This window comes from Nerophis lumbriciformis, linkage group LG37 (genome assembly GCF_033978685.3).
Source record: "Nerophis lumbriciformis linkage group LG37, RoL_Nlum_v2.1, whole genome shotgun sequence".
Classification (NCBI taxonomy): Eukaryota; Metazoa; Chordata; class Actinopteri; order Syngnathiformes; family Syngnathidae; genus Nerophis; species Nerophis lumbriciformis.
In genome coordinates this window covers 8,747,131-8,758,674 of record NC_084584.2, presented here as the reverse complement: position 1 = coordinate 8,758,674, position 11,544 = coordinate 8,747,131, and the positions used below count along the sequence as shown (strand labels likewise).

The window sequence follows — 11,544 nt, the reverse complement described above, 5'->3', positions numbered from 1 at the left end:
ACGTCATTATGCAACTCGGGACGGTTCGGCTCTGTTAGGTAAACTGGCAAATCGTTAAAAATTAGATTTTTTTTAAAATCACTGTCCAGTACAACTTCAATAATTCGATTTTAACACTAATAATGGTAGCAAAAGTTTTAATTTGAACACTTTATGAATAGGGTAGCGATATTAAACAACGTGAACATGCGTACTCTTGAATGCAACTTTTTTTTAATGCCACGGGCAGACGCTACCATAGACATGTTCTAAGGGTACGCAGCATGGAGCGCTACTGCCTACTGGCGCTGACGAGACGCGGGGCCGCCATCTTGGAGTGGTGATCAGTGCAATTCATTTGGCAGTAGCAATGAACTGTCAGCGCATTTCATTCATCTTACCTCGCTGAATTGGGACCAAGTCATTGTTTTGCAAGTCACAAGTAAGTCTCAAGTCTTTGCCCTCAAGTCTCGAGTCAAGACAGTCAAGTCCCGAGTCAAGTCCAAAGTCAAAACTGCAAAGTCTCAAGTCAAGTCCCAAATCCTGCATTTTGAGTTTCGAGTCCATTCAAGTCCTTTTAACCGCAGACTAATATATTTAAACAGATTGTGTATGCTTTTAAAACGCTGTATTTATTTATTAATACAAACCCCGTTTCCATACGAGTTGGGAAATTGTGTTAGATGTAAATATAAACGGAATACAATGATTTGCAAATCCTTTTCAACCCATATTCAATTGAATGCACTACAAAGACAACATATTTGATGATCAAACTCATAAACTTTATTTTTTTTGCAAATAATAAACAACTTAGAATTTCATGGCTGCAACACGTGCCAAAGTAGTTGTGAAAGGGCATGTTCACCACTGTGTTACATGGCCTTTCCTTTTAACAACACTCAGTAAACGTTTGGGAACTGAGGAGACACATTTTTGAAGCTTCTCAGGTGGAATTCTTTCCCATTCTTGCTTGATGTACAGCTTAAGTTGTTCAACAGTCCGGGGGTCTCCGTTGTGCTATTTTAGGCTTCATAATGCGCCACACAGTTTCAATGGGAGACAGGTCTGGACTACAGGCAGGCCAGTCTAGTACCCGCACTCTTTTACTATGAAGCCACGTTGATGTAACACGTGGCTTGGCATTGTCTCGCTGAAATAAGCAGGGGCGTCCATGGTAACGTTGCTTGGATGGCAACATATGTTGCTCCAAAAGCTGTATGTACCTTTCAGCATTAATGGCGCCTTCACAGATGTGTAAGTTACCCATGTCTTGGGCACTAATACACCCCCATACCATCACACATGCTGGCTTTTCAACTTTGCGCCTATAACAATCCAGATGGTTCTTTTCCTTTTTGGTCCGGAGGACACGACGTCCACAGTTTCCAAAAACAATTTGAAATGTGGACTCGTCAGACCACAGAACACTTTTCCACTTTGTATCAGTCCATCTTAGATGAGCTCAGGCCCAGCGAAGCCGATGGCGTTTCTGGGTGTTGTTGATAAACGGTTTTCGCCTTGTATAGGAGAGTTTTAACTTGCACTTACAGATGTAGCGACCAACTGTAGTTACTGACAGTGGGTTTCTGAAGTGTTCCTGAGCCCATGTGGTGATATCCTTTACACATTGATGTCGCTTGTTGATGCAGTACAGCCTGAGGGATCGAAGGTCACGGGCTTAGCTGCTTACGTGCAGTGATTTCTCCAGATTCTCTGAACCCTTTGATGATATTACGGACCGTGAAATCCTTAAATTCCTTGCAATAGCTGGTTGAGAAAGGTTTTTCTTAAACTGTTCAACAATTTGCTCACACATTTGTTGACAAAGTGGTGACCCTCGCCCCATCCTTGTTTGTGAATGACTGAGCATTTCATGGATTCTACTTTTATACCCAATCATGGCACCCACCTGTTCCCAATTTGCCTGTTCACCTGTGGGATGTTCCAAATAAGTGTTTGATGAGCATTCCTCAACTTTATCTGTATTTATTGCCACCTTTCCCAACTTCTTTGTCACGTGTTGCTGGCATCAAATTCTAAAGTTAATGATTATTTTCAAAAAAAAAAATGTTTATGAGTTTGAACATCAAATATGTTGTCTTTGTAGCATATTCAACTGAATATGGGTTGAAAAGGATTTGGAAATCATTGTATTCTGTTTATATTTACATCTAACCCAATTTCCCAACTCATATGGAAACGGGGTTTGTAGATGATATCTGCCTATTACCTGACACCTTCTATGTCAGCTACTTCTCTTTGTTTTTAATGTATATTTTCTATTTTCTGCTGGATCTACTCTCTATTTTATGCTGCTGCTGTCACATATACTGTAGTATTGTACATGGTAATTGTTATATATTGTATATATGTTATAGACATAATATATCTGTATATATAATATACTGTACACATATTATGTATATAGTCGTATATATGTTATATTTTATATCGCTATATTTAGTCTATTTATACCTGCATTGTCCTTTCCATCCTTACACTTTCCATCATTGTAACTGAGCTACTGTGTTGAACAATTTCCCTTGTGGATCATTAAAGTTTGTCTAAGTTTAGGTCTAAAACAAGTGCATTTGAAATTGCAGGGGAAAAAAATAGTGCTGACATTGCACTTCATAATAGCACTATTAATCAGTCATTTTAAACATTTAACTCATTCCTTTACAGAATGAACACATTTGAAAAAACAAGTGCAACTGTACTTATTTGCACAAAAGTGTTAACATTGTATTTCCATGGCATATTGCATTGTAACTAGTTCCACAGCAATTTCTATCCTGTTCTTACCTTATCTCGTTGATCTCATCTCATACTGTATGTGTGTTGATGTGTGCGTACACATGAAAAACATAAATACATGAACATAACAATGAACAGAGTTGTACTTTTTAGATGCCAGGGCCCTATGCAATATGTACACATTCTTAATATAGTATACATTTAAACTGACCTTTATTTGACTATGTTTGCCTTTTTGTAGGTGGCTAAAATATGTGGTGCTTCTGACCGCCGTCTAACGTTGCGTTACTGTGTGTGATACATGGACTAACGTAACGTTATGTGAAGGTACCGCATGCAACCCTGCTTAAAAAAAATCACTTGACAAAAAGTATGAATAAGGTAGCGAACTGCAGTGGACGCAACAGATTGCCGTGTTTGCAATGACGTTATAACCATAGACATCTTATAAGTAGACGCAGCATTGGCTGCTGTGACGCGAGCAATTTGGCCGCCATCTTGAAGTGGTGATGAGGAGCCGACGAGCAGCCTAAACTGACAGTTGACAGGTAGAAAACAAAGATGTTAAACTTCAATATTTGTATGTGAAAATCACAAAGAAATCTTCTGGGGGAGGATGACCCCCCTACAGGGGTTTGGTTTACAAACTTTCAGCCCCACCTAGAACAAAATTCATCAGCCGCCACTGATTATGATGCATTCTCATTTTAGGCAAAGTAAAAGACAATACTTTTATTAACAGTATAATTGTAACCAGGAATAAGTCTTCAAGTAACAATATTCAAATACTAACATTGTTGGGTAAGACAGAATTGGCTTTTATTCTGAATGCAGTGAAACAGATTGGTGGTTTTAGCTGATATAAAGACTTTCAGGTGTTTATATATGTTTATGTTGAAGTATTTGGCCGACGCTTTTATCCAAAGCGACATACCGTATTTTTCGGACTATAAGTTGCAGTTTTTTTCATAGTTTGGCCGGGGGTGCGACTTATACTCAGGGGTGCGACTTATACTCAGGAGCGACTTATGTGTGAAATTATTAACACATTACCGAAAAATATCAAATAATATTATTTAACTCATTCACGTAAGAGACTAGACATATAAGATTTTCATGGGATTTAGCGATTAGGAGTTTGGTAAACGTATAGCATGTTCTATATGTTATAGTTATTTGAATGACTCTTACCATAATATGTTACGCTAACATACCAGTTGGTTATTTATGCCTCATATAACGTACACTTATTCAGCCTGTTGTTCACTATTCTTTATTTATTTTAAATTGCCTTTCAAATGTCTATTCTTGGTGTTGGCTTTTATCAAATAAATTTCCCCCAAAAATGCGACTTATATATGTTTTTTCTCTTCTTTATTATGCATTTTCGGCAGGTGCGACTTATACTCCGGTGCGACTTATACTCCGAAAAATACGGTACATAAAAAATACATATAAAACAATCACTGTAAACATGATCATTTAAGGGAAGAATGTAATACAAAATATCAATACAAAGTGTCAAGACAGAATAAACTCTCTTAGATACAGTCTATAACAGTGGTTCTCAAATGGGGGTACGCGTACCCCTGGGGGTACTTGAAGGTATGCCAAGGGGTACGTGAGATTTTTTTTTAAATATTCTAAAAAATAGCAACAATTCAAAAATCCTTTATAAATATAAATAAAAACCTATCTTTTTTTCCAAATAGTTCAAGAAAGACCACTACAAATGAGCAATATTTTGCACTGTTATACAATTTAATAAATCAGAAACTGATGACATAGTGCTGTATTTTACTTCTTTATCTCTTTTTTTCAACCAAAAATGCTTTGCTCTGATTAGGGGGTACTTGAATTTTAAAAAAAATCACAGGGGGTACATCACTGAAAAAAGGTCGAGAACCACTGGTCTATAAGATATATAGATATCTAATGTATTCATACATTGTTTATGTAGCATGTATATATAACCTAATCATATTGTTTCTTCAATTTAAAAATAGCTGACCATTTTGTCCCCCTTCTCTGGGATTATATTCCCAGTTTTGATCTGGGACGTCTCGTCATTTATAGCATATAAGAATATTCTATTACTGTTAAGCAAACTATGAATAATAAAACATGTGTCATTTATCATAGCTACACGTATGACAAAAAAGCGCGTGAAAATCAGTGGTATTCAGCGAGGTAAGATGAATTAAATTGCGCTGACTGTTCATTGCTCCTGCCAAAATGAATTGCACTGAGTGGAGCGGATCACCACTCCAAGATGGCGGCCCCGCGTCTCGTCAGCGCCAGTAGGCAGTAGCGCTCCATGCTAGGCGAAAATGTCAGTTTGAAGTGTTTGAGAGGACCCAGGCATTTAATCGATGCCCGATCAAATGAGCAAGATGGCGACCAACGACCCCCGATAAAGCCAGAGAACGTCAACATTGAAGCGCTGAGGTGTAAGCGCGGAGTTTGACAAGCTGTTGAAGACAAAAAGAAGGTATTTTTCCATCCATGCGGGTCAATGTGGACATTAATGAAGGATCGCTCGATATTGCGTCATGTTTTGGGCTTAGTTAGCTCGCTGAATAGGAGTAAGTAGACTGCAACAAGGCCTGACAAAATAAAAGGACTAGATTTGTGTAGAAAATACTACAAACTAGTGAAGTGATGCGTCCATGCAGATTGTTCACTTCACTTGATTAGTGTCGATTTGTATATCCACAAATTAACAGGACTTTTTAAAATGAGAAATTAGTATTTTATTCTGAAAACGAACATTATTCAACTTGCAACTTTTAAATTAAACATGTTGCAGAATCCCTAAAAAAGGTTCTAACTTGCAGAGCTAACTTTTGTAACGTGGTGGTACCGGAAGTCCTGAAAAGTTGAAATCAGACCGTGGAGGAATTGCGGATATATTTGAGTGAATGCTCCAAAGCATGTTTTTATTATTAGGGCCCGCATGGCCCATTGTATAATTATTATTATTATTATTCTCCACATTTTGGCGCGCTCTACCTTCCATTTTTCACCTCATTCAAACCATTCCAACTTCAAACTGTTAAGCATATTCGAGAACTGCAGGCTTTCCCTTGACAAATCCCAAAAATTCCCAGATTTCCTGGGACATTTTTCACATTCAAAATTAATTATCTATTGTTTAAACTTCCACCATTTCCACATTTTTCAACCTATTCAAACCATCAACACATTCCACTCATTCTGGACATTCTAATTATTATTTTTCCAAGTTCAAAAAAATTCCAGGAATTCAGGAAAACCCTTTTTTCTGGCGACTACTCCTTCCACATTTTTCAACCCACTTCAAGCGTTCCACCGTCCAAACATTCCTCTTAATCAGGACAAAAAAAACAAGTTGTTTAAAAAAAAAAAAGAAGGGAATTCCTGGAATTTTTTTGAACTTGGAAAAATAATAATTTTAATGTCAAGAATGAGTGGAATGTGTTGATGGTTTGAATCGGTTGAAAAATGTGGAAATGTTGGAAGTTTAAAAAATGGATAATTCATTTTGAATGGGGAAAATGTCCCTGAAAACTGGGAATTCTTGGAAATCCGGGATTTTTTTTTTTAAATGTTGAAGGAGAGCACACAATTCTTGAATATTTTGAAGTTGGAACGGTTTGAATCGGATAAAAATGTGGGAGTTGTGGAACTTTGAAGAATGTTCTATTCATTTCAATGGGAACTGCTGGAAAAGCGGGAATTTTTTTGGGAAAATGGTACAAGGCTTGAATGCTCTGAATGAGTTGGTGTTGAACTTTTTGTAATTGGTCGAGAAATGTTGAAGTAGTAAACTTTTTTATTGAGAAATTGTATTAAGGAATTTCGGAAAAACCGGGAATTTTTCCAGTTAAAAAAACAACTTGTTTTTTTGTCCTGATTAAGAGGAATGTTTGGACGGTGGAACGGTTGAAGTGGGTTAAAAATGTGGAAGGAGTAGTCGACAGAAAAGAAGAGTTAAAAAAGAAAGGGGAATTCCTGGAATTTTTTTGAACTTGGAAAAATAATAATTTTAATGTCAAGAATGAGTGGAATGTGTTGATGGAAATCCGGGAATTTTTTTTTTTTTTTTTTAATTGTTGAAGGAGAGCACACAATTCCTGAATATTTTGAAGTTGGAACGGTTTGAATCGGATAAAAAATGTGGGAGTTTTTTTAACTGGAAAAATTCCCGGTTTTCCCGAAATTCCTGGAATTCCTTAATACAATTTCTCAATAAAAAATGTTTCTACTTCTACATTTCTCGACCATTTACAAAAGTTCCAACACCAACTCATTCAGAACATTCAAGTCTTACCATTTTGCAAAAAAATTCCCGCTTTTCCAGCAATTCCCATTGAAATGAATAGAACATTCTTCAAAGTTCCACAACTCCCACATTTTTTTATCCGATTCAAACCGTTCCAACTTCAAAATATTCAGGAATTGTGTGCTCTCCTTCAACAATTAAAAAAAAAAAAAAAAAATTCCCGGATTTCCATCAACACATTCCACTCATTCTTGACATTAAAATTATTATTTTTCCAAGTTAAAAAAAATTCCAGGAATTCCCCTTTCTTTTTTAACTCTTTTTTTCTGTCGACTACTCCTTCCACATTTTTCAACCCACTTCAACCGTTCCACCGTCCTAACATTCCTCTTAATCAGGACAAAAAAACAAAGTTGTTTTTTGAACGGGAAAAATTCCCTATTTTCCCGAAATGCCTTAATACAATTTATCAATTAAAAATGTTACTACTTCAACATTTCTCGACCAATTACAAAAAGTCCAACACCAACTCATTCAGAGCATTCAAGCCTTGTACCATTTTCCAAAAAAATTCCCGCTTTTCCAGCAGTTCCCATTGAAATGAATAGAACATTCTTCAAAGTTCCACAACTCCCACATTTTTTATCCGATTCAAACCGTTCCAACTTCAAAATATTCAGGAATTGTGTGCTCTCCTTCAACAATAAAAAAAAAAAAAAGAAAAATTCCCGGATTTCCATCAACACATTCCACTCATTCTTGACATTAAAATTATTATTTTTCCAAGTTCAAAAAAATTCCAGGAATTCCCCTTTCTTTTTTAACTCTTTTTTTCTGTCGACTACTCCTTCCACATTTTTCAACCCACTTCAACCGTTCCACCGTCCAAACATTCCTCTTAATCAGGACAAAAAAACAAGTTGTTTTTTTAACTGGATAAATTCCCGGTTTTTCCGAATTTCCTTAATACAATTTCTCAATAAAAAAGTTTACTACTTCAACATTTCTCGACCAATTACAAAAAGTTCAACACCAACTCATTCAGAGCATTCAAGCCTTGTACCATTTTCCAAAAAAATTCCCGCTTTTCCAGCAGTTCCCATTGAAATGAATAGAACATTCTTCAAAGTTCCACAACTCCCACATTTTTTATCCGATTCAAACCGTTCCAACTTCAAAATATTCAAGAATTGTGTGCTCTCCAACAATTTAAAAAAAAATTCCCGCTTTTCCAGCAGTTCCCATTGAAATGAATAGAACATTCTTCAAAGTTCCACAACTCCCACATTTATTATCCGATTCAAACCGTTCCAACTTCAAAATATTCAGGAATCGTGTGGTCTCCTTCAACAATTTTTAAAAAAAATTCCTGGATTTCCAAGAATTCCCAGTTTTCAGGGACATTTTCCCCATTCAAAATGAATTATCCATTTTTTAAACTTGCACCATTTCCACATTTTTCAACCTATTCAAACCATCAGTACATTCCACTCATTCTTGACATTGATTATTTTTCCAAGTTAAAAACAATTCCAGGAATTCACTTTAAAAAAAAAAAAAAACTCTTTTTTTCTGTCGACTACTCCTTCCACATTTTTCAACCCACTTCAACTGTCCCACCGTCCAAACATTCCTCTTAATCAGGACAAAAAAGATTTAAAAAAAGTTGTTTTTTGAACTGGAAAAATTCCCTATTTTCCCGAAATTCCTTAATACAATTTCTCAATTAAAAATGTTACTACTTCAACATTTCTCCACCGATTTGAAAAATTCCAACACCAACTCATTCAGAACATTCAAGCCTTTTACCATTTTTCCCAAAAAAAATTCCCGCTTTTCCAGAAATCCCCATTGAAATGAATAGAACATTCTTCAAAGTTCCACAACTCCCACATTTTTTATCCGATTCAAACCGTTCCAACTTCAAAATATTCAGGAATTTTGTGCTCTCCTTCAAAAATAAATTCCCGGTTTTCCAATAATTCCCAGTTTTATGGGACATTATCCCCATTCAAAATGAATTATCCATTTTTTAAACTTCCACCATTTTCACATTTCCAACCTATTCAGACTATTCCACCTTCAACACATTCCACTCATCCAACTAACACTTTCCCAAGTTCCAAACCAAATTCCGTTTTTCCTGGAAACTCGAACTCTTCCAATTTTCAAACTATTCTTCCATTCATACTACATTCTGTCAGCATTTCACTTCAACTTCAGCATTGGAGCGTTCAACGAGATGAGGAATTGCCTCATCTAGTCACGTATGGCTCCTTTAAATTGAGTGTCAACAAATGAAGCCCATCACGTAAGTCTAATGAAGTATGTTTTTTCTTTAGATCAGACATGTTGGGACTGGCAGCTGGCAGATATCTCATTGGTGGGGTAAGTCCAGGAGAAAAGTGAGTGTGATTACCAGTGAGGTGTGATGAGAACCTGAGTGGTGTGTTTGCAGCGTGCAACATGGAGATGCCTTCAAGCTGCAGCTTTGAAGACAAGTGCTCCGGTGTGGTCTGCACCCAGATCTGTCAGCTGGGCCACTTCACGTCTCTGCCATTCAGACACCAAGGGTTCCAGTTTGAGGACCATCACGCAGGCTCCAAAACCCGCCCTGTACCTCGGTTTCTCCACGCTGGTGCCCTTCGTGGCTGCCCCCGTCCTCATGGCGACGACTCAGTCCTTCTACCCGGAGGTGGCGTACGCCCAACTGGTGTACAGCGCTTGCATCGTCTCCTTCCTGGGGGGCGCCCGCTGGGGTTTCGCCATACCGGATGGAAGTCCTGCTCGGCCGGACTGGAAGAACCTGGGCAACAGCGTGGTTCCGTCGCTCTTGGCCTGGCTGGCGCTGCTCTGCAGCCACAATGTGGCGGCGGGGGTCCCGGTCCTTCTCCTGGGGTTAGGTCTGTCTCTGTACTATGACCTGAGACTGCTCCCCGGCTACCCCGCCTGGTTCAAAGCCATGAGGCGTGTCCTCACGCTGGTGGCCGCCTTCTCGCTGGTGGCCACGCTGATGCTGAAGAAGTTCTGCGCTGAGAAAAAGCTCCAAAGTTCGTGAGTCACCTCGACTTAATAAAATGTACCATTAGTCCTCAGGAGCGGCCTTTTTATTTATATATTTATTCATTCATTTGATAGGGAAATCATAATACAGGTACTGTAAAAAAAAATAAAAAAATATACATATAAATATATACTATATTTTCCGGACTATAAGGAGCACTAAAATCCTTTTTTTCCCTCAATAGTCGACAGTGCGCCTTATAACCTGGTGCTCGGAATAATTCTGGTTGCGCTTACTAACCTCGAAGCTATTTTATTTGGTACATGGTGTAATGATAAGTGTGACCAGTAGATGGCAGTCACACATAAGAGGTAGGCGTCGGCTGCACTATGATGGCAACGTGACTCAAGTAAACAACACCAACATTTTATATGTTCCATTGAAAATATAGAACATTACACACGGCACTCAAAAATCTATCAAAATGTTTTAGTCTGACTTTGGTAAGCTATGAAGCCACACCGCTTCATGGATTGTACTGTGCTTCAACATAGGAGTATTATTATTCTGTGTGTATAAGTAAAAAAAAAAAAAAAAAAAAAAATATTATTATTATTTTTTTTTTTTAATTTTAAATTTTAAAATTTTAAAAAATTAAAAATTAAATTTTTTTTACAAAAATTAATTTTTTCCCCCAAAAAGTAAAAATAAAATTTAAAATAAAAAAAAAAAGTGTTTTAAGTTAAAACATGATTTTCAAGGTAAAAAATGATTTTCAAGGTAAAAAATTTTTTTTCAAGGTACATTTTTTTTTTCAAGGTTAAAAATGATTTTCAAGGTAAACAAATGATTTTCAAGGTAAAAAAAAAATTTCAAGGTACATTTTTTTTTTCAAGGTAAAACATTTTTTTTCAAGGTAAAAAATCATTTTCAAGGTAAAAAAAAGTTTTCAAGGTAAAATTTTTTTTTCAAGGGTAAAAATGATTTTCAAGGTAAAAAATTATTTTCAAATTTTTTTAACTTTTTAAAAATGTTTTTAAATGTATTTTATTTTATTTTAATTTTTTTTAACTTTTTAAAATTTTTTTAAAACAATTTTAAATTTTTTTTAAAACAATTTTAAACAATTTTAACAATTAACATTTTTTTTTAGGGTTAGGGTTAGGGTAAGAAAGTTTACAAAAGCAACCTTTCTTACCTTCTGGTACCTGCTGATCTGTATTTGGGATCTGCATAAATCCTGAATAATTGCGCGCCTCCACCTTTGTAGTCCGTGTAGTCTTCTTTTTCTCTATCTTGTTGTTATGTGACATTCATCCTCCACTGTTGCCATTTCTAATATAAAGTAGTGTAAAGTTCTTACTTATATCTGTCAGTAAACTCACCATGAAAGCACTAAAACATACCGGTGTAGTGACTTTACATTATTCACCCAAGGAACTTTAGTTATTAGAGAGTTTCGGTCGGACGTTTTTTCACGGGACACATTTCGGGCGTTGTTGTTGCACTAGTGAGCCACGGATGAGGAGATGCTGCT

General features: G+C 36.6%; 1 protein-coding gene across 1 annotated transcript; it reads left to right on the top strand.

Moving 5' to 3' along the window:
* The first annotated feature begins 5,075 nt into the window (after positions 1-5,075).
* LOC133577493 (transmembrane protein 69-like) lies at positions 5,076-10,098 on the top strand. The gene is made up of 3 exons (XM_061931365.2): positions 5,076-5,230; positions 9,346-9,391; positions 9,462-10,098. Exons 2-3 carry the CDS (start codon positions 9,353-9,355, stop codon positions 10,059-10,061), a joined length of 639 nt encoding a protein of 212 aa, XP_061787349.2. The 5' UTR covers positions 5,076-5,230; positions 9,346-9,352; the 3' UTR covers positions 10,062-10,098.
* Positions 10,099-11,544: the final 1,446 nt, after the last annotated feature.

Coding starts and splice junctions, on each gene's coding strand:
- LOC133577493 (XM_061931365.2), top strand. CDS start 9,353: ATGTTGGGACTGGCAGCTGGCAGATATCTCATTGGTGGG. Junction 9,392..9,461: donor GCAGATATCTCATTGGTGGG/GTAAGTCCAGGA, acceptor GTGTGTTTGCAG/CGTGCAACATGGAGATGCCT.